The sequence below is a fragment of the Hydractinia symbiolongicarpus genome, chromosome 8 (assembly GCF_029227915.1).
Source record: "Hydractinia symbiolongicarpus strain clone_291-10 chromosome 8, HSymV2.1, whole genome shotgun sequence".
Lineage (NCBI taxonomy): Eukaryota > Metazoa > Cnidaria > Hydrozoa > Anthoathecata > Hydractiniidae > Hydractinia > Hydractinia symbiolongicarpus.
Window position 1 is genome coordinate 26934239 of NC_079882.1, and position 27381 is coordinate 26961619.

At 33.5% G+C, this 27381-nt stretch overlaps 2 protein-coding genes across 3 annotated transcripts in view; both read right to left on the reverse strand.

Annotated features, from left to right (window-relative positions):
* The window catches only part of LOC130653570 (tyrosine-protein kinase-like otk), a 69796-nt gene continuing 42415 nt past the window's right edge, over window positions 1–27381 (reverse strand). Inside the window, exons 1-24 of one of the 2 annotated variants that reach the window (XM_057456076.1) lie at window positions 12935–13147; window positions 12799–12851; window positions 10164–10309; window positions 9887–10031; window positions 9429–9740; window positions 8860–9159; window positions 5695–6021; window positions 5318–5593; window positions 4902–5246; window positions 4430–4738; window positions 3969–4316; window positions 3720–3885; window positions 3547–3644; window positions 3177–3461; window positions 2822–3100; window positions 2636–2743; window positions 2243–2442; window positions 1986–2108; window positions 1831–1901; window positions 1634–1674; window positions 1447–1543; window positions 1031–1139; window positions 622–933; window positions 1–539 (exon numbers count right to left, since the gene is read on the reverse strand). In XM_057456076.1, the coding sequence (XP_057312059.1) occupies window positions 264–539; window positions 622–933; window positions 1031–1139; window positions 1447–1543; window positions 1634–1674; window positions 1831–1901; window positions 1986–2108; window positions 2243–2442; window positions 2636–2743; window positions 2822–3100; window positions 3177–3461; window positions 3547–3644; window positions 3720–3885; window positions 3969–4316; window positions 4430–4738; window positions 4902–5246; window positions 5318–5593; window positions 5695–6021; window positions 8860–9159; window positions 9429–9740; window positions 9887–10031; window positions 10164–10309; window positions 12799–12847 (4722 nt within the window). In that variant the 5' untranslated portion in view covers window positions 12848–12851; window positions 12935–13147 and the 3' untranslated portion in view covers window positions 1–263. Of the gene's footprint in view, window positions 540–621; window positions 934–1030; window positions 1140–1446; window positions 1544–1633; window positions 1675–1830; window positions 1902–1985; window positions 2109–2242; window positions 2443–2635; window positions 2744–2821; window positions 3101–3176; window positions 3462–3546; window positions 3645–3719; window positions 3886–3968; window positions 4317–4429; window positions 4739–4901; window positions 5247–5317; window positions 5594–5694; window positions 6022–8859; window positions 9160–9428; window positions 9741–9886; window positions 10032–10163; window positions 10310–12798; window positions 12852–12934; window positions 13148–27381 lie in introns of those variants that run through there. The other variant, XM_057456075.1, reaches the window with a different exon arrangement.
* Window positions 16922–25460, reverse strand: LOC130653574 (optineurin-like). The gene is made up of 11 exons (XM_057456082.1): window positions 25203–25460; window positions 23449–23682; window positions 22049–22216; window positions 21270–21914; window positions 20770–20973; window positions 20518–20643; window positions 19946–20331; window positions 19673–19783; window positions 19458–19596; window positions 18705–18896; window positions 16922–18004 (listed from the first exon to the last, which is right to left on the reverse strand). The coding sequence occupies exons 1-11, from the start codon at window positions 25413–25415 to the stop codon at window positions 17501–17503; spliced, it is 2922 nt and encodes a 973-aa protein (XP_057312065.1). The 5' UTR covers window positions 25416–25460; the 3' UTR covers window positions 16922–17500.

Below are 27381 nucleotides of genomic sequence, written 5' to 3' on the forward strand. Positions count from 1 at the left end.
TTCGTTGTTATCGTACCTCGCAATATTTTCACTCGCAATATTTTCACTCATATATAAATTAAATACAAAAATTTCTTTGCTTTTAAACCAGTTTGTTTATACCTGCTAGATATTAGTTCTATATATTATTATAAAAAATTGAAAAACACCCATTTTAATGGATACAAAACTTTATGTACATCCACTGAACACGAGCGTAAGAATATCACCATGACGTAAAACAATCTTTCAACTGCAGTGTATAAAAAATTCAGCGACAACAATCAAGTGTTTACGTACTGTTCATCTGCCCCCATTTTTTCGTATTCTTGGTCAATAAAATTACTAAGTTCTTCTACAGGAGAAGGCGTGCGACGGTGCAGTAACACGCTATTCTCATCTATGTCTTTATCCTCATCTACACTTTCTGCCCGCCCTTCTTTAGTTGGATATTTGGGCGTACTTGGGCGCTCGTTAACGTAGATGTTATTGTTCATATCGTCATCTTTAGGCATGTTTATGGAAATTTTGTCATTTTTTTCGTTCACAAATTCGTCCATCTAAAGATTTATTATTATTACAGATATGCAAGATATGCGTAGAAATTACCAAAAGGGATATTTTTCGACAAAAAATAGTTACCTTTGCTTTGGGTTCGATAGAGTTGTCTGAACTTGTATCGGTGGCTTGTTTAAATTCATCTACCTTCTCCTCCGTAGAGACTAAATCGTCATTGAATCTATTATCTGGTACATATCTTTCGCTGGGCTTTCTTTCGAATGCGCTGTCCACATCCTTTTGTACACTGGTGTCGCTGAATGATTGACAGTAAGGCGGTGGAGGAGAGTAATGGAAGGAACCCACTTCACCTTCTACCGGTCGCAAATAGTCTTCATCAGCGAAGGAGAACGATCCACCACTAATGTGATGGCGATCCAAATAAAGATTTATTTCCTACGAATATAAATCAAGTTTTCTAAGTGTTGCGATAGGAAATTTGAACAATAACTTTGAGAATTTAAACAATAACTTTGAAAATGTTTACACCTACCTCGGGATTACAATGCCCTTCTATTATACGGGCTAATCTCAATACAATGTCTGAAAATAAAGGTCGCTTTGCGGGAACCTCGTTCCAGCAATCTTTCATTAACTTGTAACTATGGAAACAAAAAATAGAATAACAATAAATCAAACAAATAGACAAAATGCTGGCTAATGATATTAGTTCAGGTAGCTATTAAATGTATTTTTGCCCCTCTTTTATACCGACAGGGAAAAAATGATAGAAGACAGGGTTGCCTGCTTAAAATTGAGAAGAAGGTTGTTAAAGAATCTACTTTTAGAAAAGAATTCAAGATTTTTGTAAAGATTTTTTAAATTGAGGAGAAGTGAGGTGCTTTAAGCATGCGTGGTAACCCTGAGAGAGAGGTTAGTTTTGATTGGTTTACATGTTGTCTCACTTACATTTCATTAGGACAAAATTGTGGTTGATTCATTCGATTACCAGATGTCAAATAATCAATCAAATCCTTCACATGAATCCCTGGATACGGTGAACCACCTGAAAGATAAATACACGTATTTTGATGACCACTTGTTGGTTACGAAGATGAGAACTCAAAAGCATATATTTGTTTTACAAATGGCTTACCAAGAGTCATAAGCTCCCAGAGTAGAACTCCGTATGACCATCTAAAAATATATTACTATTATAACGTCAACATTATCAGAACTTTTCTGTTCCCATAACTTACCATCCCCTGTAATGTATACAAATTCTTCGTTTACCTACCTACTAAAATGCCGTGAGTTTCATCGCAAGTCGCAAAAAAATAAAATCAAGCTTACACGTCAGTGTGGTGAGTGAACACTCTGTCCATGATTGCTTCAATGGCCATCCACTTAACTGGAAGTAATCCCTAAAAGTACATACAGTGAATTGATATTCTGGTGGCAGTACTTTTATAGCATAACTTTGTTGTATTCATTTAAAATAACCATACCCCTGAAACTTTCACATATCTTTCGTCTTGGTAAACATCTCTGGCAAGACCGAAATCAGCGACTTTCATTGTGAAGTTTTCACCAACCAGAACATTCCTTGCAGCCACATCACGATGAACACACTTAAGTAATGATCAAATTATGACTACTACAATCTCACTGTTTATAAGAATCAAATTATAAAAATATTTATTAAATAGAATTTTTTATGTACCATATACTTGAATATATATATATATAAATAGTGTATTTTTACCTTTCTAGAAGCTAAAAAGTCCAGTCCTTTCGCAACCTGGTAGGCACACACGCATAAATCGAATGTTGTGAATTCTTTCTCCATACCGACGTGTTGTTTACTCCATATAGGTTTGAACATTTGCCTTCTTTCCTTCATAAACGACAATAAATTTCCATTTGGACAAAACTCCAGAATAACCATAGTGTCTTGCTCAGTACCTTTAAGAAAATAATTGAATAATTACAAATAGTGATAAGATAAGATAAAACGCAGACCAGAATGAAGCAGGTTTATTCAGGAGGGACATCTTTTTAGAACGCAGTATTTACTAAAATTAAAGAAAGCTTTAAATTGGAGCATAAAGAATCGTTTTAGTGTTAGTTGTGTTTTCTTCTCAATCTAATTTTTTACCTTTAGTGCATGCTCCGAGCAGATTCACGATATTCTCTTGGTGACCAATATGAATCAATATTTTCATTTCAGAAATCAAATCTTTATATTCAACCGTGGTTGCATCCTCTAAAAAACAAAGTTCACATATTCACTTATTAACTGTTTGCATGTGTGACCTTAGTTCCAAAAGTGATAAGACAGTACCTTTGAGTCTTTTTACAGCAACGAGAGAGGTCTGGGACCGATCTTTAAGCAAGGGTTTTGTGGAGCGACTTGATCGTGACGACGCGACACTATCATTGCGTGAAATGCTCGAAACAGAAGTAGGCGATCTTGCACGCTGAAACGAACTAAATGAAAATCTTTTTTTGCTCAACAAAGCCTTATGTTTCGTGCTAAGTTTGTAACGAGGATCGAAGTTGGTAATTCCAACTGCTTCCGCAATATAAACTTCACCAAACGCTCCTGCACCAACTTGGTTCTCTACAAAAAAAATTTATTAGTTAAAAATACACTGTAAACATTTAAGAGGAATCATAAAATAAATGTTAGTCCTTACTAAGTCTGATTTTGCTTCTTGGAAACTCCCACTCAGGAAAATAAGGTAATTTATTGATCTGATCCGATAATGCTTTGGTTGGATCTATCTTCTTGAAGTAGTCCGGTGAAGGAGGGATAGACAAGACATAGAATCCGCCATATAATTTCTTTCTCTTGTATAAAATAACCACCATGACTGAAATTATGATGATGATAAACAGTCCAGCGATTATGGCTGCAACTAAAGATGCGGTGGAGTTCATGTTCTCTGCTCCTCGTGTTGAAGCGGTTATTAATGGACGTCCTATGACGAAAGACATCAAATTCTTCGAAAAAGGCCTTGGTAAGGGGACAAGAAAAGTCAGATAAACAATAAGGAATACACGTACGTAATATCATTTCCTGAAATATCGTTCCGAATTGATTTGCCGCAATGCATCTGTAGTTACCATAGTGATCCTCTTTCACGTTCGTCATATTGAGGTAACTAAGACAAACATAAAAAAATAACTGGAAATTTGTATCATCAAAGTCAGCTAAAAAGTTTGATAACCTGCACTACCTTATTCCATTTGTGGAATTCTTGGTAAACGACATATATACTCCATTTTTCTTTCTTTCCCACCATATTACTGGTTTTGGGTTTCCCTCTGACGAGCAATTTCTGACAAATTTGTGCCCAGGTTTCGCATACTCATCTGTCTGTTCATATATCATTGACGGAGGTGCTGGAAAAAACAAAGTCATATAGATGGCAGTTTTAAACAACAGTTAATAATTCGCTCTGGAAATATTGATATTACTTTCTCACCATAAATACGCATTGTAATATTTTGATGTACTTTTCCCAAAGCATTCTCAGCAAAACATTGAAACCTTCCACTATTCAATTTCCACGATGTTTTGCAAATTACAAGTTGGTGACTCACTATTCCAAACTTGTTACCTTTTATGTCTCGAATTTTAAAGTATTTGCCTCGCTCACTATTTTCACATTCGTTCGCGTTCAATAACTTTCCGATATTATTCAATAAGATATTGTTCTGATACCACGTGACTTCAGCTGGAGGATGAGAGTCAATTTCACAAGTGATGACGGCCTTGTCTCCATCTATGACTAGAGGGCTCCTTATCGAGACCATCTTAGGTTTATATATTTCTAAAATAACGTATATTGAGATAAATTGAGTAGTAAACACTTCTATGTATTTATTCACACATGTAAATTAAACTTTACGAGCGTGAAAAAAAGCACAGTGAGGGAGAACTTACTGTTAACTTTAACATTGGAGATCACCGTTACCAGATCATCTTCTGCTCTTGCTGGATCAGCAACGCATTTGTACAGTCCAGATTGAGCAGGAGTTACATTGGTAATAGTTAAAGTAGATTTTTGCCTATGTAAAATCGACCCAGATTTTTCAATAGATATCGTTTTGTTGTTAGCAACCACAGAAACTCCATTTACTTCCCATGAAAGGCTATGAAAAAGTCCTGCTTCTCCAGTACAAACCAAAGAGAAAGATTGCTTCTCGTCAATCGATAATTTCTCTCGGTTTAATTTCAACATGTTTTTCGCATCTAAAAAAATATTAAAACATGAGTGATGACTTTGTTCCATTGGCTGGAAGTCGGATGAGTCATGGAAACGAAGTTGGGAACAACAGAGATGAATATAAAAGCGTAATTGTTAGATATATTTATTTGAAAATGATATCTACCACACCAAACTGAAAACACATACCCCGTTTGTCAATAATTCCAATAACAGAATGTGTGTCTCTACCATACTTATGTGCAGCGGTACATCTTATGAAGAATTTTTTCACGCTACTCTGAGGAACTTTGAAAGTTGAGCTCATAGCTTCCCTATTTTTAGGTCTGATATCATATATTTGAGGATCACCTCTTTGCCACTTGGCACTAAGCGGAGTGCAATTGTAACCGACCGACGGTGCGCATGGCCACGGTTGGAATTCCCAAGAGATATCCGGGATAGGGTTTGACCTCTTAATGTTGCAGCTTATTTCCAGATCTTCTGAGCCACCGACTACGATAATTTCCTTTGATTTATCGATAAGTGGTGCCACTAAGAAGAATAAAGTAAAAACGTATAAACATAAAAAAATGAATACCTAATTTATGAAAAACATTAGTTACCTGTTACTGTCAATTTTGCTTTTCCAGTAGCCTTTCCAAACATGTTGTTCACGCTACATGTGTACGATCCGTCGTGGTCTGGAAATTTTGGTCGATCAATATATAACTTTTTATCTTGGATTTGATATCCCTTTGTGTTTGAGAGAATTTCAACATCATCTTTAAAGAATTTAACCTCGGGTTTCGGTGCGCCTTTGCTGCGACAGTTTAGATAAGTTTTTTGATCTTCTTTCGTTACTTGTGAAGAAAACCTTTTGATTTGTGGAGACAGAGGAGCTAAACAAAGAAATAATTATAGATGAGTCAGAAGGGCGTGGTCGCTTGCAACGTTAAAACCTAAGTGAAAATAGTACATGAATACGACAGATTCTCCTTACCTTTCACAGCGACATCCGTCTCACTAAATGCAAGAGAACTATCTAAAGTGACCTGACAAATATAATTTCCAGAATCTTTCGTTGTTACATTCCTGAAAATTAAAGTCCAAACTTTTTCTGTGTTTCCCTGCGGAGTTATGCGGGATGTAGCTAAAATTTTCTCAGACGGTACAGGTTGTAATTTCGGCAAGCCTCCAGCATTTACGTTCATCAACCATTGTACTTTGACATTATTTCCATACGTGGTGCAGGTAACATTTGCTGCAGCGTTGAAATCCAAATCCATATACTTTGGAGTTACGTAAACATTCGGTTGACCAACAGCGTCTAAAATCCAAAGACAATATTTTTTTTAACTTTTATACACAATTAATCACGACAATTGTTAGTAGTGTCGCTTTTTATATATTCGTGGCCAAACTCTCATAAACAAATATCTGTCGCAAAAAAATTAACGTCATCAGGAGCTTGCGCTAAAAATGGCAGATACTTGACTTGTATATTCGAATCATGAGAACCGATAAACCAGAGCAAACTAATGCGTTAAAATCTGATTAAATCGGATTAACTGGCATAAAATGTGAAACCAAATTGCATAGAAAATTATTTACAATTAAAACGATGAGGCGTGAATAAAAAGTATACATACATTTTAAGAGACATATTAACATCAAGTAGATGGTACACAACATGACATAGGTATCGTGAGAAAATTTTATTTTTTGAAAGCTATTAAAAAAAAATTAGCATCAACAATTTCTTAGCATACATATACCAGTTGAAACATCTCTGGATATAAAGCCACGTGCAAAAGAGGTAAGACTCCCCTGAGGAATAATCGTATGACATTCTTTAAAAAAAATTTACGAAAGAACAAATTTATGCCTAACAACCTCGCTCCTAGGATCTTTTACCTATTTACCGCTCTGTTATCAAAAACATACAAGGTCACTGGTGTCTGAAAGCTTACTCTAGCGTTAAGTTTTGAAGTTTAAAATTTGTAAAAGCAAGTGTAAAAACCAAACGAGAGTGAATAAAACTCGGTTTAAAATGTCCCAGCAAAGCCATAAATGATCAGCCAACACACTTCTCTCCACACCAGTCGCTATGTGATCCAACAAAAGCATAAGGGGTTAAAATAACAAACATTTTCAGATGATAGATATCACAGGATTTAAATGAAGTAACAGACACGTAACTTGTAATCTCGTCAATATTCAAACTGAGCATTATCTATGTAGAAAAACTAATAATGTAAGAAATATTCACAAAAAATACTTAAAAATCAATTTTCAACTTGAATGTCAACTTCGTATTAAAAAATCGTATTATCTTTTATCAGTTTCAAAGAAAGTTACAGGGAAAGAAAAATAAAAAAGAGCTAAACGTAAACATTCATACGAGACCGAAAAGTTGTCTTTGCAGCAGTTCTTAATGTCAAACCAAATCAGCCATCACACTCACACCATTCTTTCTACACACATCATCGAGAAGTCAAACGAGACACATCGGAAGCAAGTAAGACATTTAGAAAAAAAAAACAAATAGAGTGCATCTTTCAATATCTCAATTTTAAACTTGTGATTCTAAATGTGCCAACATGCGGATCCCGCCACAACATTTTCACGAAAAAGGTGGAGATTTCCAACCCACGTATATTCGGATAAACGCTTTCTTTGGCGTTATTCCATACAAAAAGCTAACAGAGCAAATACATTACGCATTAATTAAACTCCATTTAACTCTTTATTTTAGTACTGAGAAAGTAAACATTTTCCGAGAAAAAAAACTCTGATGCAAAAATTGTTTCGTCGCAAAGTTTTGAACTGGAATAATATTTCTATAAAGTTGGGATAGCTTTTAAAATATGCGAATCACAGCACATGAGAATTCGTTTAAAAATTATAGTAATAACAAATCAATGTTATTTTTCGCTCTGTTTTTTTGTGTCAGCATAAAATTTTAGTGATTTAAAGTTTATAGGAAAAGCAACTTTCGTATGGATGTAATGTTTGCTCGCTTATTCAAGTAGCTCATAAAAATGACAATGGTTTGTTTTGGTTGAGCAAATAGGAAATGTTTCCACGGTATCTTTTTCACTTTTTTTATTTTTTGTAAACAATGACATCATTTCTAAAAATAGCCTGACGTTTTATTATTTGGTGGGGGATAGTTGCTGAATTTTTGTGTAAAACATCAGAAAAAACTAATAATCCAATTCTCAGAAAGTCCTAAAAACCATATTTTGGGACTATTTTTGCTCTTTTTGCGCATAAATCCGAGGTTAATAAGCCGATAAGATTCTTTCTCAGAGAAGTGACGTCACATTCGAGCCTCTACTGTTCCTAATTATTGCGCAAAACTGAAAAAAAACTAATGATCCAATCCTGAGAAAAGCTGGTAACGGACGCACGGGTCACTTTTTAAGACCTGGCCTGTATGTACCAGGTAGGTCCAAAATTCCTTCAAAAAAGAAAATAAGTCGGCCGACAAATCTTTTGTAAAACTAATTTTTTTGTCATTTTTGTCCAACTTAAAACAACATTTTTAATAAACCAAAAAAGACAACGAGCGATATACATTTTTTGTTTATAAGAACTTTGTATTAGATCGTTAAAAAATTTAAAAAATTTTAGAAAATTTCAAAATTTCGTGATAATTTATATAGCGACTTTTTCATCCAACAAATTCTCCAGAATTTTTGTCAGAATTCAAAATTACGTTTAAAAAGAAACATGTATCTCCCGCCACTGTAGCTTAGTTGAAACATATTAGCAAATTGATGGAACAAAACAGATGCCGAAAATAAGAAACATTAGAAATCATAAAAAATAACATTTGCAAAAATTCGCAAAAATATATAGTATGATGCAAGGGAAAAATTATATTTTTCCAACAAAAGAAATAAAAATAATTAAAAATTATCGCTGGTCGACATCCACCCAATACGTTTCTTTGCTATATTTGATGGAAAATAAAGAATGTACCAAATTCTCCCCAGACTTTTTTACAACTATTTTACACCTATATTTTGACTGCATGTAAAAGAGACCTGAGCACGAGTTTAAAAAACTATCTTTGTTTCGAATAAATTTCTGTCATATCGAGAAATTCAATTCTGCAAAGTATATGACATTTAAGGAAAGAGAGTTTAGAAATACTCACAGTTATTAACGAAAAGTTGAATCCGCTTCTCTTTCAATAGATTTTTTTCTGTTTTACAAACATATGTACCATAATCCAAGTTACTAACTTCATGTATTACCAACTCTTGGTTGTTTATAACTTGATATTTCTTTCCATTGGATAAAATTTCGGTTAAAGGAGAACCTGGCACCTCTCGATAAATTTTCACCTTCTTCGCCGGATGTGTCATCGCGCAGGAAATGACAACAGACGAACGAGGAGATGACGTCACCGCATTGAAAGTCTTGGGAGAATTCTTCAACCATGCCAGTTTTTTACCTGACGTCAAATAAATATTTTAAATTATACAAAAAACGTTGCAATAGTGTACCAACCTCTTATCCGCTACCTACTAACTTTTTTACTCCCGTAAACAAGCAGTGGGAACGAGGTTGGATATCACGTTTTCAGTAAAAAAGTGCAATCTGCAATCGCTTAAAATTCTTTCACTCAACTATGTGAGTCAGTTTATCTTAATGTTCCATCGTAGATCAAAATTGTTTTATTGATGGGCTTTAATGTGTTGTCGTGAGACGTAACAAACATACCTTTTACATTCACCGATACTGAAGCTTGACCTGTTTTTGAAGCGTCAAAACGAGACACAGATTTGCATGTGTATGACCCAACATCGGCTAGCTTTACGTCTTCTATCTTCAAGACACTCTCAACGACCACTGTACCATCTCGAAATTCAGGTTTTATATCAGTAACTCTCTCCGAAGGAACAGGAGTACCTTCTTTAATCCATGATAGTTTTGAAAATGTCCCTAAAGTGCTGCACTTGATATTCAGAGTGGTACCCTCTTGTACGATGTTGTCCAATTTGGAAATCACAGGCTGCGGTATGTCACCAGTAACTAACCAAAGAAAAATATGTGTGTATTTCTTACGTAATGAAATTTGCAAAAATCCTAAGCAGATTTGTAATCCTTTCAACAAGAGACAAAAAGAGATAACAATATATTAAGTCTATTACAAGGCAAATGTTAGAAACGAAAATTACCTTTCCCAGCGATGTAGATATGCAAAGTTTTCTCGATTTGGAATCCTTTTGATTGAGCTCTACACATATATACACCATCGTCGTTTTCGTCGGAGATCAATATCCTGTACGTCTGACCAGATAACTTTAAAACTGAATTATCAGGCTAAATAGAAAGTAACAAAATAGACAAAAAACGCAAGTTATTATATCCAATCATACACGCAATAAGAAACATGTTTGTGAGAAACACTGATCAAAACGATGCTGGGTCCTAGTGACGAGGTTGTTGTGATACCTGCAATATTTGTTCAGATTTTGCATTTTTTTTGACGAGTTGCAATGTTGCAGTTTTATCATCTGTCGTGCAGTTTATGTTGACAGTTTCTCCTATCACGACGGGTCGATATATTTCAAATTGTTTAGATCTGAATACCAAACTTTCTATAAAATGAGAAAATATCTTACAGCTAATAAAACAAATATTTGTAATATATTTATTTATAAATACGAAACGTCATTTATTTATGCGGGCAAGAATATCTTCTTAAAATAACATAAAACCAATCTATATTATAATGCCCGTATACGTCTGTCCGTCCGTCTATCTGTCTGTCACGCAAAATGGTAGCTTAGCTGCGACGGGCGCACCCGTGGATTTTCCACGGGCTAACGACTAGCTAACCAAATTACCCCTAAACTACATTATCATTTTTTAAAATCACCCGTTTTCTAAAACTTTATGTTATATTTTTCATATTTCTTGACATATTAGAGAATATATTGACATGTAATATATTATGGAGTTCTATATTGAGGTCCGTACATCATAAAATAGTTAAAATACTTTTCACCCCTCGCTATATTTTCAAACAATTGTCACCAAAAATATATACTAACAATAGATCTTCAAATACTGGGATTATAAAAAAGTGCTGACTTCAGCAAAAATATCGCTGACAGTCATCATTTGAGTCATAATTTTAATTGTTATGTGATTGACATCATTTGTAAAAGTTTTTGTGACTACAACCTTACACAAAGAAAGTAAGGCGCTATTTCAGTTGTAAACAGCCTCTGAAAAAATAATTCTCCATGTGTGAAAACGTCACATTTCAAAACATAAATAAGAAATCAACACGTAAATTATGCGAATATCATATTTCCTTGTCCAAACAAAAATATGTATTTATGTCAAGGGGAAGTGTATTTTTATTTCACCGTTTTGTTGTTTTGTCCTGTGCGGTATTGCTATTTTACAAAACTCCATCTGAGGAGAAAAAACTTATCTCCTTTTTATATTTTTCTTTCTATTAAGAAACCTGTTAAAAGCCAACCCGCAAAAGTTCTTTTACTTTCACAACAAATCTGGTTCTAAAAGTGTCTTCATGACTTTCTCCACATAACTTCTCTTCTGTTTGAATATATGTTACAACATTGGTATGAATAACATTCGACAAATAAAAGGTAAAAACCACGCCTAAATCACTGTAAAAAGTACGTTTTGATGACATCAGTATTTTTTAAAAATTTAATGCTGTTTTATTTCTGAGGAAATTTAAATAATTATAATGTTGATATTTTGAAATATTCTTGCTGTTCAGACCTGGTCGACCAATTTATTGATCTTTATTGGAGAGCATAAAAGTCCAAAAAGAATTTTGAAAACATAACGCACTTTTTTAGTTCTTACATATATTACTTGAAAATATATTATTTTTCCCTTATTTCGGATCCACGGTTGAACAAAGCATGCTTATAAACCACAAAAGAAATAGTGGCGATAAATGTTAATTGAAATAAACTATTAAATATTAATAAAGAACTTCAAAAATATAAAAAAATACCCAAAATATGTGATTTTTTTACAGTTCTATCCCAAATTGTTAAAAAAACAGCTACTTGAAGTTTTAGGGGCTCTCAGGTGACCGTTCTGAATAGGAGATAAGCATGTATATTTTAATGTTGTTGTCAATACTTGAAAGTAAGTAAAAACTTCAAAAATAAAATAAGCTCTACTCTTTCATACAATGTTGGTTATCAGGGACAAAGTTGCAGCGGTTGGTTAAACACGAAATAGGTTACAATTATAATTATTATTGTGGGCGCAGGCATCTCAGGATTATCAGCTAAAAATTAGTTAAGTCAAGTATAAAGAAGATTGTGGTTTTTCAGAAGTAAAGAACAATCGATTCTTCTAATATTAATAAATTAAAAAACAAAACATAAAAAAAGACAAACTAAACAACAAAAGTAAAATAAAAATTGAATCAATTTTTAGTTCTGCTATCTTCATTATTCCAAAATGTAGCCAAAACAAACACATTTATTACGCATGCGCCTGATTACGATAGTATGTTTGGCAATAGCGCCAAAACGTAATTTTTTTGATGACGTCACCGAGAGAAAAATAAATAGAAAAACAGAAAGAACATTTTAACGCAGCAAAAAATTCAAATTTTAAAACGGCAGACCATTTTGATGACCCATATCTCAATTCAACAAGCGAAATGCTGTCCTTAACTAACTTTGATAAAACCTACGATATAGCAAACTCTTAATTTTATAAACTTTTTTGTGTACATCTTCAGGGTTGGTTATATGGACAGTTCGTTGTAGTTTTTAACCATATTTTTATGCATATATTTTTGCTGATGTATATACAGCAAAAATAATTTTTATTACTTTTTTTTACTTTCTATTTTAGAGGTTATTTTATTTAATATAACATTTGTGAAATAAAAATGAAGAAAGCGCTTGAATATGCAATGATATTACCTAGTACAGTAAATAAATTAATTTATCATCATAAAAAAATTAACAATAGGAAGATGTTTTTAGCGTATATAATTTCTTTATTCTCAGAACTTATTTTTTATTCATTTAATCAATCCAACTTCAAGATAAAATAAACAAGTGTAAACACAGCTTACCAATCCTTATTATTACCATCAACAACACAACGGTCTTTAATATCTTCATCTTTCTAAACGGTAAACAAAATATTAATCTACAGATATATACAAGATGGAGTTTGAACGCTTTTTTAAGATCAATTTTTTTTCTTACCTTCGTGTGTACTGCTGTGAATTCAATGTTTCATATTTGAACCAAAATACAACAAGAATGTCAAAATGTAATCCAGAGGATATTTAATTATCAAGTACAGTTCTTAATTGTAATTATCTTATTTTTAAAAAGTCTCTGTTTTTTATAAGCTACGTAACAATTCCTTTCCAACACTTCAACTTTCGTCGTTTTCTTTTACTTTGTGTGTGAATGTTATTAAAAGGTCCGGTTAACGAGTTTTTATTTTTTAAGTCAACATAACAGATTGACAAAAGACTTTCCTATGCAAACAAAACGCAAACACTAAAATTGATGGCCAATTACGTCATAAGCGTACAAATATTTCAACCAATCAAATCGCGCAAAAAAATAAGTGTAGTAAAATAAAATGACCACAAAGTCTACATTGAATCTGGTTTGGCAGCTTCATCTAAAAATTATCTGCATTATCTACACTGAAATTTCTACATTATAGAATCCAAAAGAATTCGGCTAACATCCATTGCCCGTGCGCGTTAATAACAAAAAACCAAAATATCAAATTTTGCCGTCAACGAATTAAATTTTAACATCGAACATCATATGAGAATCGTGCGTTGAAGACATTTTTTTATTAATTATCTTGCCGAAGTATGTGGTTTTGAAACCTGTACAAATAAAGAATTACGTTGCCAAAGTTTAGCCTGGCCTAATAGCAGTGCCGTAACCACGAATTTCGTTTTGGGAGGGCCAGCCTAGTTTCAGTGTCTAAGGAGGCCCGACCATGGTTAAGGCCGACGGGCCAAGAAAATTTTTGAATTTTGAGTGCGCTAGATTGGCTAAAACAGCCTTTTTGAGAGTACTTTTTAAAGAAATTTAATCACTAGAAATCACGAAAATAAAGGAAAATACAGACAATTGCTCCAGTTTTCTGAGTTTTTTTTTTAAATCAGGGAATAAACGTTTACATAAATTTCATGAACAAAAGACTAAAAATGCTATCTATTGTAATAGCCAAAAGTGTCTATTCTGCTTTGGTGTTTATCGATAAATTCATCTCCTATTTGAGTTAAATCCATTTTGTCAACGGAATCAGTATGAATATGGAGGACCATCAAATTGTTCAAACGTAAATTCGTGGTTGTTGATCTAAGGTACGTTTTGACTCGTTTCAAAGCAGAAAACGATCTTTCGCTGATGGCGTTTGTGGACGGCATTACCAACAATAATTTCGCTATTTTGACAATTTCACTTAGAAGAGTTCTTTGAGATTGATCAAAACTTTGTAACAGCTTGATTAGATCGGTTACTTTGAATTTCTCTTTGTCGTAACCAAGGTTGGATGCGATGACTGGGAGTAGCGGTATTTGGACTTTAGCAAGTGACTCGTTGATATCTCCTTCGTAGAAACGACAAACTGCTTTTAGATGACTTTCCCATTCCTGACCAGTGATCGATTTTAAAAGAACTTCCTGTAAATTGACGTATGTCTTGTAATCAGGTTGATCGAATCTTTGTTGGATGTAGTTAATAACTAGATCGAAAGTTTCAAAGTAAACGTGGCGATAGTGATCTTTGGCAGTGTCATGAAAATGATATGTTTCAGGAGGGCCATCTGATACTTTGTTAAAATAATCTGGCATCTTTCTTTTTCGTGGGAGTTTAGGATCAGATACTCCGAGTTGTGATTTCCAGACAAGAACTCGCTCCCAAAATAGCTCAAACAATTCGTTGCTTCTGATCTTCTCTAACACAGCTAAGACTTCCGACACCCGTTGCTGTCCCTCTGCTGCCGAAATATCTCCTTGGAGAGACCTGCTAAGATTATCTGTATGTTTCAATAGGGTTTCACCAAGACAACAGCAGAAGACAAAATTAAAACTAGACATAACAGTCATTACTCCGTTGATTCTCGCTCTTATATCTGGAAGCTTAACATTCGATAATGACCATGTCCAAAGCTCCATTAATTCCTTATGGTTTTCAAGAAAGGATTCAAGAACCTCACCTCGCACAGTCCATCGTGTAGGAGAAAACTCATGGACCGACTTGGATTCATTTCCTGTTGCTTCTCTGATATTCTTTAATTGTGTGTCTCTCTTTGGCGATTTTTTGACAAGTTTACATATTTCATAGGCAGTTCCAAACGCTTCTTTAAGTTCAGGGATTTCTTTTATCACATCGCCAACAGCTAAATTCAAAGCATGTCCGTAACAGTGTGTGTACAAACATTTTTCATCCAACGATTTGATTTGGGTAGCAACTCCAGATCTGTGACCAGCCATGGATGCAGCTCCATCATAACATTGGCCGCGAGCATTTTCTAATTTCAAGTTAAGAATATCTTTGATTAAAAAAGAATATCTTTGATTAAAAAAACGATTTGGTCAGCACTAGTATCAGGTAGTGGATGGAGGCCAATGAACTCCTCGTAAGCCTGTAATTCATCATCAACCCACCGAATGCAAATGACAAGTTGTTCCGTATTTGAGACATCCCCTGTTTCATCTGCAATGATTGTGAAAATCTCAGCTGACTGAATATTTTTTGCAATGTCACGTAAAATACTAAGTGCTTCGATTCGCAGCATTTCGTTTTGAATAGCCGGTGACGTGTAGTTTTGCTTTTTTGCAAGCCATGCACTCAGTTCCTTATCATCTTCACATCGGAGTAAAAGTAACTGGTGGAAGTTCGAATTCAACTCGCTGTGTGTTTCCTCATCCCAATTTCCTCTAAACGGAAGTGATTGTCGCCCTAGATATCGAACGCTTTGCAACAGTTTTAACAGCATTCGTCTATTCCTTTCCTTTGTGGCTGCAAGATTATCTACCATGATTTCACCAATGTCCTTTGATGTACCTGGCGCAGTAATCAGTCTTTCAGTGGCTTCTTTATGGGAGTCGCTACATTCGTGTTTAGAAAATCCTCTTCCAGATTCAAGCGCCTTTTTCCAATTTCGGTAGCCGGTTTCAGTAAAAACTGTCTCTGCTTTTGTTGCAGAAATCATGCTTTTTCTAAGAGCGCTGAGACAAGTAAAGCAGAAAGCAGCGTCTTTATTTTGGTCGTAATGTAACCAGAGGAACTTGTCAAACCATGTTGGGTTAAACGATCTTTGTTTCGGATCTTTACCAAACGTTGTTTTTGGAAAACTTAAAGAACGAGGTTGGTTCGGTTTAGATGGATCTCGTTGTTTCCTTAAAATTATTCTCCGGGTTTGTTGGTGCTGTCGTTGTAGGTGTCGTCGTTGTAGGTGTTGTTGTTGCTTCTTCGTTTGTTCGTCTGAAAAGCAAAACAAGTGTAAAGGTTGCTTGGATAACAGTTATGGGATGAATTAAAAAGCAGTGGTGGGGTTAACAAAGTAATTAAATATATACTTATTAATAAGTCACTTACTTTTCAGGTCTTTTTTTTTTTTTTTTTTTTGAAGTCAGTCCAACTCGTTCTCGTCTTCTCACAAACACTATTTTCAGAATGTAGTTTCCATCCAATTTCATCATCATTTCCATGCAGCAAGTATAAGAGTCACGCGTTTTAAATAAATAAAAGAGTGGAAATCGGTTATAAATCATTCTCAATAAGTGTTTAGTTTGTTTATATATAACAAATGGTCTTTAAACATAAGACAAAACGTTTTTCTTAACTTGTCATAACCATCTTTGAAAAAATTATTGGGGGGGGGGGGGGGCGGGCCCCCCTGCCCCCCCCGGTGGTTACGGCACTGAATAGGATAGATATCCTTTAGGCCTAAGCTAGTAGCAGCTTTTAACCTTAAAAATATTACGAACTAGCACATCCTCTAAATCTGTCCACGCAGCTCTTTTAGATAAACTTCGGTTTTATCTCGAAGAGGTCTGGGGACGAGAATTTGTTCTCCTTTTCTATCGGATTTAGAGGATGTGCTAGTTCGCAAAAAAAAATATAATTATAATTATGATTATAAGATTATATTTCCCAAAATAAAAGTGCTTAATATAAAGTTACTTCAGCAAATTTACATATTACATTACATTCTAAAAAAATTTCATAATAATTATTGTCCGAATGATGGATGATGGGATATTTCCTCTTTTTATAAGAATATGTTGTATAAGAATATTAGACTGGGATTTAGGATTAAAAACAAGAAGTCTATTATTTAGAACAATATAGAAACACAAATAATGATCAGCCTGATTAGAATTTTGGGTTTCTTATTAAAAAAATGGTGTAATACTTTTGCTTTTGGTGCGAAAAGAAACGTTAAAGACGTCTTTCATAATGGCAGGGACAACATTTGATTTTATTTATTTAGTACATACATCTAAAGTAAAGTTCACCTCAGGACAATGAAGAAAAATTAAAAATCTACAAATATTTCCAATGATCAAAAATTCGAAAAAAAACGTTAAAAACCTTTTTTAGGGGTCTCAGGAATTTAAATAAGACTTTTTACCTCATGTGCGCTGTTACAAAGCAAAGTAAAGAGGAAGAATAATTTAAAACAAGAAGAATAAATCTTCTAAAATGAGATCACTTAAAAACGGGGGAGGGTGACCTGTACAACTTAATCTACATGGGAGTTCCAACTAGAGAACATTACTTCTCGCCTCAGTTATCCAAACAATCCATTAAATGAATTTGAAGAGTGTCCAAATCAGGGAAAAGTTTATCGCATTTCGGACATTTTCTTTGTTCAGTGTCGTCTGATTTATCCGCACTTGCACTTTCAATAGAGCTGTTACTACCTCTGCTGTCGCCACCCCTACCATACAGGGATGGGTTGCTGCCATGCTGCGAGCCTGAAGAACCTGGACGGCGACCATGATAATGGTAATCTTGCGGATAGTGAGATACGCTACCCGTTGATCTTACACCGGGATTATGTACAGTTTCGTAAATAGGTTGCTGCGGAGGCGTGAATTTTTGCGACTGTGTACCATGTCGACGTGCCATTCCACTGAGTTGTGAGTTACCATATATTTGTAGCTGTTCTCTCATACGATGGTTTTCAATCGAAAGTTCTTTTACACGTTCTCTTTGTTGAACAAGTTCGTTTTGTTGTTTCTCTCTTGCTTCGCGCTCAGCGTTGAAATCGTTACGATACACATCAACCTGAAGGAAAAGTTGATGAAGTAGAAAGAAAAGGAATAAGGACTTGTCGAACAATAGTGACATATACGTACAAGACTGCATAGATTAATCTGCTGTTGCTAACTACAAAAGGTTTACATGGCCTTAGGTTTCAATTTCTGCAATAGTTGCTAAAATATGAGCACAAAAGCAGGCCATTTTTTAAGATAGTCAAGAAGCATCAATTTGTTGATAACCCAGCCAGGAGGCTGCAAAAATGTAGGTTTAGTAAGCAGCGTTAAAAATGGATAGTCGCACCTTCTAACATGCCATAATAACGGAATACTCCATGTCAGCGTCAAAAAGGCGCCGAAAAACGAGGAAAAAAGGGTTACGCTGACGCCAGCAGCAATAAGCAGAGCTAGAGAATTTGGACCCAATCTAATCTACTATGTATAATATGTCCTCAGAAGTTATTGGACAGAAGTTTTTTTGCATCCAATTTATTTTGTTCAGGAAACTTAAATTATGTTGGGACATGTCTTTGACAAATATATGTTGATTAAGCTGGAAAAAATTAAACTCCTTGCCTCATACTTTTTTTTTTTGCTTTAAAATGTTTTTCATTCTTCATAAATCAATAAATTTTCGATTATATTAAACATTAGTATTCGCAAAAATAGACAAGAACTTCTCAATATTCGCAAACATGGACGAGAATTTCTCAAATAAAGTATCTCACTTGAATTCTCAAGGCTGGCAAAGCATCCAGATCAATAGCCATTTTTCTTATAGCGTGATCCTGCTCCACCAGTTGTGCCTGAAGTTTTTCCACTTCTAACTTTTTTTCTTCGATCAAATCTCTCGCTCCAAGCATCTCTGCTGTCAACTTATCAACTCGTTGCTGCACATAAGGCGTGCTCTTCTCTAACTCCTAAAAATAGCCGAAAATGATTACCACACAATGTATAATATAATTAAAGCAATTAATTTTTTTCACCCTCCAAATTTTTCGATATCATTTTACTATAAATAGAAGGTCTTGACGAAAACAGTAAAGGACTTTGTAATGTTTTTTTTTTGTGAATACAACATAAAACTTTACTTAATATCCACATCCCAATTATATTACAAGATAGTGCAGCATCGGCTAGGGCGTTTAATAGAGAGGTTATTTATTAGAAGGGGCGTTTAATAAAAAGATCATTGACAGGTCGCATTTAATCGAGAGGGTGTCTTATAGAAGAGGTGTATGAATAATGAACAACGAAAAAAATAATTGATTTTAAACATTTTGATCATGTCAGCAATGCCGCGTCAATATATTATTTTTTTTGTTAAATTTTGTTTCCATGTTGCTTGTATTGTTTGGATTTTAAAATGCTGATCAAAATAAAATATGAGATCTTCTGCTTCCGTTTCTTCTGGTTCGCATATAAATATTGTGAAGAAGTGTGTAAACATTTAAAACATCTCTTCAACACACAAAACTTACACTAAGTTGATTTGCCTTTACTTCATAGTTCTCCCACAAACAATTGTAGTCTCGTTTAGATTTCTCTAAATTGCGTTCAAGTACATCTATTTCATGAGTCTTTGTGTCTAACTCGTGTTTGCTAAGCTTTAATTCGGAACTAAAATTTAAAAAATAAATTTGAAACGTGCCTACATAACCATAAATCATAGAGCTAAAAGTTAAAAAATGCATACATAATATGGCTCATTTCTTCTTCTTTCTGTATTGTGAATTTGTTAAAATCTTCTTCCAATTTTGCGATTACAATTTTTAAATGGTTGTTCTCTTCTTCCAATTCTGTGTACCTATAACACAACAACTCTTGGAGATTGAATACATACGTTGAGAGTCAGTGATAATATTGTTTTAAATATAATTTTTTTACGACAATGTAACTGGGCTATAGTTGAATAAAACAACTGCGTCATAATTTACAATATGAGCTGTAAAATTAATAAAACATGTACCTAGCTAGTTGTTCTTCAACCAAACCTACGTTCTCCTGACGTTCTGTCATACTTTTAACACGCTGATCCATCTCCGTGTTTTCTTCCAATAATTGTTGCATATTTTTTTCTTTTAATGCAAGCTGATTTTGCAACTCTTGTATCTCTTGTTTTAGTTCTTTGATTTCTTCACCGCTACTGTCACTCACACCAACTTCAGTATAAGTATTCACGCTATCATCATAAGTCAAGCTGGCGAATTCGTCATCTGTGCTGCATTCCAAAGTTCCAGGATCATCTGTGGAGATAGTGATGCTTTCACATATTGACATATCCACATCACTTTTGTTAACAAATTGCATTGATTGTAACTCTAAAGAAGCTACCTCCTTATCTTTTTCTGCTTTCTGTAAAAAATATTTTACTTTTATAGTACTTCTATTGGGATGACTCAAAAAGAGAATAATAATAAAACTAAGAATACAGATCAGATAACGGCCTATATATTAATTGTTCAGAAATTTACAAAAGCACAAAAAACAGCAATCTTCCAAGAAACTAGCAACTAAGTTACATTACTGGCTTGTTCTTACTTTGTTGATAAGCTTTTGTAGATTTTCAATATGATTTTTCATGTCTTTGTTTTCCTTCTTCAGTGTATCTATTTTTTCAGAATCTTTTGTCTCCCTTTTTCTGAGCTGCTCCACTTTTTTTTGACACTAAAGGATCAAAAGGTCACCTGCCATAAAAACTTCAGGAAATCGAACACATGTCGCAAAACCTTTGATATATCGTCAAAAAAATGTAAAAATTTTGTAATGTTGAAAAAAGTGGTAAAAACCTACTTCTTTTTTTTCTGATCTCAAAGCACTTCTTTCCTTCTCAAAATTGTGTTGAGATTTTTCATTTTCTTCCGTCAATTTTTTAACTTCTGCTTCAAGTCGTTTGACTTCATCTTCTTTAGCTTGTAGGTCTTTTTTCAATTCGTCTAGCTCTGAATTACTTTGTTGCAAAACCTCTGTTATAATTTCAAACTTTTCTTCCTCTTTCTAAAAAAAGATTGACAGATAAAGTTATGGTTAATTGTGGATATCACTTCTAATACACTACAGTCAGCAGTCCCACTGTCCCATTGTCACCAGGACTCCTACTCTTTATTTCTAATCAATATGTAATTTGTGATTAAAATAGTAATGATGATTTTAGATTATGACAAGTTTGTTTTGCAATCTGCAAATTTTTAAATATCCTACATTATTCATAAAAGGTACCAGTGGAAAAATACAGAGATTATACCAAGTTACAGGTAGCCTGTGGTAGAAACATATTTGTTGGAGACACCTACTTGTAAAGCTTGCAATTCTTCAATTTTCTCCATCAAAGCACTGTTCTGAGTTTCAGCCTTGCCAAGCCTTTCCACTGTTTCTTTGTAATCATTTTTAATTTGGGCATTTTCATTTTTCAAATTTTGTATTCCCAACAAAAGCTCACTATTTTGAGCTTCAACTCTATCGAAACCTTCCATTGTTTCATTGCTATCATTTTGCAATCTAGTAATCTCATTCTTCAAGTTCTGGATTTCTTTGTTTAAAACCTCAGTACTGGCCCCGGCAGGTTCAGCTTTCTTAATGTTTTCTACGACAAATTCTACAGACTGTGCTTCTTTTAAACAATAAATCTCAGACTGCATACTTTTCAGTTTTTCATTACTTTCTGCGAGCTCTTTCATCAGACTAAACAGCTTGCTTTTTGCTTCTTCTAAATCATTTGTTAGTTTCTCGTTTTTTTGCGTACTGGTGGAAAGGTTGTCTGTCATTTCTTCCAACTGAAGGCGATATTGGCGATTTTCTTGGACTGTGATTTCAAATTTTGATTGAAGATCCAAATATTGTGGCCATGAAACTTGTTGTTTGCCACCAACAAACTGAATAATGCTGTGTTTTTGTACAGTGTCTTGAATAGCTGTTATTGTTGCTTTTAAAGACTGGCCCTGTTGTATGAAATACATAAGGAGGCAATAAATTAACATAAATACTTTTTTTATTTATTTTTTGTGACTAAACATTGCATTATAAATAAAAAACAAACAAACAAACAAATAAATAATACAGAAGATAAACTTACAATACTAGCCGGAGTATTTTTGCATGAACTTTCTACATCAATTAACTCTGATTGAAATTTTTGTAGTTTATTTCTATCAACATTCGGGCTATTTGTGAAAGCTGTTACAATCTCCCATGTGTCTTGAGCAATGGTCTGCATCACAGCATACTCTTCTTCTTCAACTTCCTAAACATTCAGGTTGTTAGTTACTTACAAATGGTTAAGCAAAGAAAAAAAAATATTTATCACATTTTCAAATAAATATCTTTATCACAATAAAATAAAGTGTAACCGGTATAAATATAGTTTCAGAGTTTTAGATATGAGTTTTACCCAGAAAAAATGTGTATTATGTGTATTCAACTGAATTTTTTTTGTGTTATTTTTGTTAAACACATTTTTTCTACTCTATTTTTTAATATATTATTTATATATATATATATATATATACATATATATATATACATATATATATATACATATATATATATATATATATATATATATATATATATATATATATATATATATATATATATATATATATATATATATATATATATATATATATATATATATATATATATATATATATATATATATATATATATATATATATATATATATATATATATATATATATATATATATATATATATATATATATATATATATATATATAATATTGGTAAGGTTAAAAAGTAAATACGACTTGTATACAACTTAAAGTTTCACGCATCATGCGATCATCAGGTATACATATAAAGTATAAAAAACTTTTACAAACGTTTTATATAAACTGCTAGTAATCACTTTAAATATACCATATCAAGATAATTATCTTAACCATTGTAATTCAATAAAAACTTTCTTTCGTGCAAACACTTAGACAGCAATTCAGATCTTTTATTTAAAAGGTGTGGGTGCTTTGACGTCAATATTTCAAACTTTTCGACCAAGCATAGGGCGCACCGCTTTGTGATGTTGGTGTAGGGGGCCACCCTTTTTTTTACAGACCACTTCAGGGTGTATGGTGCTTTTTCGTCCTTGAGCTCCCAAATGTACTTGGCAAGTGTCGTTTTCGCAAGGTGTCTGTGCTGAAAGGATGATTTGTGGACGCCATAACGCAACTTAAACTTTCCACTGGCTAGGCCAATGTACAGTTTGGTTGGTTTTTCTGGGCTCGCTACTTCGCAATTATAAACAATTATGTATACCTGATGATCGCATGATGCGTGAAACTTTAAGTTGTATACAAGTCGTATTTACTTTTTAACCTTACCAATATTATTAAGGCTCTGTATGATTTTACATCGAGCACTCTAATTTGTTATTACAAGTTAAATATATGGTATATATATATATATATATATATATATATATATATATATATATATATATATGTATAAATATAAAACCTCTTCACATGGTGGTAGGGAAACCAAATCATGTAGCTTTTTACTATACTCTTCCAATTCTTCAATCAAACTGCTACCAGAAAAACTATAATCAGTATTTGCAAGAGCTTCGTAGTTGGACAATTTGCTTTCCAGCAACTTAGAATTTTTTTTTTCTGCCAGAAGTTCATTTCTTAAAGCAGATTCCTTATCTTTGTATATCTTCTTCCAGTTGCCACAATCTTCAAAATGTTTCTAAATATTAAAATATCAACAGATTAAGCAGTTGTAACAGAAACAAAGTACACACAAAATAAAAACTGGTTTTACAATTGACACTGCAGGCTTCGAATTTGCGCTTATAAAATTGATAATTGTAACAATCTGCATCATAGCAGGTATTGATCTCTAGCAACTTTAAATTTGATTATGAAATCCTAGCCCCAAAATAATTTTAGTAATTGGATGATTATGTTGGTTGTTGGTTGGGGAGGACTGTAGGTCAATTGCAATTGATCCCTTGTTAATGGTTATTTTGCTGCAACAGCCATTATTAATAGGTAATACAAACAATTGAAGAAAAAATAGGAATCGCAACTTTAAAATTGCTTTACAAAGACAGTATTTGTATTCAAATTGCAAATTTTAATCTGCGAATTTGAAATTTGTAATATTGAAGTTTTAGGCACCAATAGAGAATTTTTGGCTAGCTGTTATAAGAGTTTTCATTGCAATATGTGAAAGATTTATAGCAGCTCTAACTGCTACCTACAGGTATACCTAGAAGGATAGAAAGATCTTTCTAGGCTGTAGTGAGACAGAACCAAGTAAATCTTGGTTTTACTACTTTAGGTGGTTTACAGCTAAACAATGTTTCCAATGTTTTCTCTAGGACACTTATTGTTGTTGTTTTTTTAGTTACCAGACCGAGTTTTCTTGTTTTTACAATTCCTGTTGAAAAAAACCATTTGACTAGAAATTAATAACTGTTCTTTACATAAGAAGAGACATATATTTAAGGCACATTAAGTCTGAATAAATAAGTGTAGTTTTTTAATCATGAAATTTCCTAACAACATTAGAATTGCGTTCTTAAATATTTTGTGTATTACTTAGTTATACAAACACTACACTTTGTAGCAGTGCTTTACAACAATGTATAGCAATAATTATTTTGAGTCCCTCCCAGTACCATTCTCGGGCTACTTAAGGCCAGTCCTTTTTTATTTCAGGGTCATTTTCAATAATTCAAGTTATACAGATTGTGGCATAATTTATTGGCCACCATATCATTATATGAATAGTAAAACGCAGAATTTACCTTTTGTGAAAAATTTTGATGACGTCATATGCCCGCGCTTTTTAAGCGATTTTCCGCGTCATTGAACAACTACAATTTTTGCGACAAAGGGTGTAAAAGAGCGTCTTATGTCGTTTATTTACAGGTTAACCCTGTCGTAAGTTTATATAAATCGCCAAAATGTCGAAAACGCGCATTCTAGTAAATCTAAAGCTATTTTTGAGATTGACTACGTCATATCTTTTCGCAGGAGGTAAATATTTCAATTTGATACAGAGTATTTGAAAGACACTATATTGCTTTTATGCTACTTCCAGCGAAATTAAAGACCCATTAATGGTGCAGAAAATCGCTTGAAAAAAACTGTGAATAAAAAAGGACTGGCCTTAAGTAGCCCGAGTTAAAAACCTCCAAAATTAAAACCAAGTTTACAACTTTCCAAAACAAACAATATACAATATACAAAAAAAATTACCTTTAAACGTTCGTTGTTTCTTGTTAAAACCTGTTTTAACGTCTTATTTTCATCGACCATTTTCATCATCTTTTGGTATAATTGTACTTCTTTGGCAGTTAAAATGCTTCCATCTACAAGCCTAATTCCTAAGTTAGATGAACCTGAGAAATCCTCTGACATCAACATCACAGCATCATTAAATAAACCACTATGATCACTAGTAATCGACATCTTCTTAATTTATCTAAAGTTAAGGACATCTAACATTTAAATATTAAAAAAATTTATCTCATCAAAGAAAAGTTAGCCAGCTTGATAATTAAATTCAGACTAAATTGGTGCTTTAAAAATTATGTTTGTTTACGAAGGAATTCATTCTTTTATCCTTTTTTCTATTTCTGCAGTTTTTATCTACCACGTGCTCAATGTTGTGCAGTGCCTTGTACCTCTAGTAAAAATATTATTTCAATTAAGCCATAAATTAAGCAAAACAGCAATTAATATGTAACCTTGCAAAAGGAAGGAAGCTGCATTACACATTTGGTAAATAGCAAATGTCCTATTTGGTATGGATAAAGTTGTTCTAAGATTGCAGCATCCCATGTTTAGCGTTTTCCCTGATTGAAAGGTAATACTTTAGAGCATGCATCATGCAACTTGCAGAGTAAGTGTGTCTACAACATTTCGTTTTTATGATTATCCTGTATTTATGATAAGGAAGATAAGAATTCTTATATAGATAAGAAGGTTGAATTGGCTGGGGCACTTGGAAAGAATGGAGGAGAATAATTGGGTAAGAAAGTGTAGAGACTTGATAGTTCCTGGGGCAAAGCCCAGAGGCAGACCGAGAAAGACTTGGCAGGAGGTTATAAGGACAGACTTGATAGAGAGGAAGTTGAGTTTAGATCTAACACAGTCTAGATCAGATTGGAAGAGGGTCATTAATATACCCCGTCCAACCCATGCTAGCATGGAAAACGGACGTTAAGCCGAGAATGATGATGATGATGATATGGTAACATCCTATAATTAAGGTATATTGTAGCATTTAGTGATAGTGACCTAACATACATATTATATCTTTTAAGTGGTAGATCTTTACAAACCTATTGGGTGTATTTGAGTCAATACCTTACATCACAGAGTCACATTTTTTTAATACCTGTAATTTATTACTGTCACTGTGTTCTTGCATACTCAACTCCAGGCGAGCTTAAGAATAAATATGGCAGACAAGTGTTTGGGCTAATGTCATATTAATCAACGTTAAAGCTTACCTAACATTTAAAAAAAGCAATTGAAAATTGTACCAATTACGAAAACAATATTTTTTATACTTGTTTTGATTTGTTTGCAAGATATTCGTTGTTAAAGTTGCAAAAAATTAGCCAAAGAAGAGCCTTCGTGCCTGTGGCTATTTTGTTTACAGAATGTAAATAAATTCCTTCATGGGAGGACTTGTAAAGTCAACTTCTGAATGATAATTTCGCTCACCAAGTCGTTCGCCTAGGATTTTGTATATTTAAAGAGGTTTTTCATGCATAACCAGCCGGTTCTTGACCCCTTGTTTTGTGTTTAAAAATTTATAACAGGCACTTAAGAGTTTTTGTTAAAGGACTGCAAAAGTGTACAAAACAAGCAGAAATACCCAGATAGACAGAGTTTTTGTTGTTTAGTTTGACCTGACAAGCGTTTTTGGTTTAGAATGTCATTAAAACACTTCCTTAACTGCAGTGCTGATCATCACGGGCATGTGACTAAAAACACAAAGTTGAACTTCATGCAAACGCCCAGATGATCATACAACAAGCAAGAAATAGCATGCAGAGAAAAAAAAGCCTGCAAACTGATGCATCTAATCGCTTTCTCCTTTATAAGAATACCAGGCTGGGATTTACAGTTAAAAAAATAGGTCTATTGTTTGGTAACTAAATAGTAAAAAAGAATAATGTTTAGGGTTTAATTTTTTATAAAACAATGTGTGTAGGCACAGTGTAACATAAAAAAAGAGCGGCAACTTATACCAAACTGTGCAGAGGGGTTATGCTCAAGTGCAAAATCCAGGTGGTTTAGGTTAAGAATTGCTACAGGTGTTCTTCTGCATATGTAATCAAAACATCTGGTAAAAAGTGTTCATCTTTTATCAAAACTTGTTCTGGAAGCATAAAGACTTTGTGAATGATTCCATGCAGCTTGT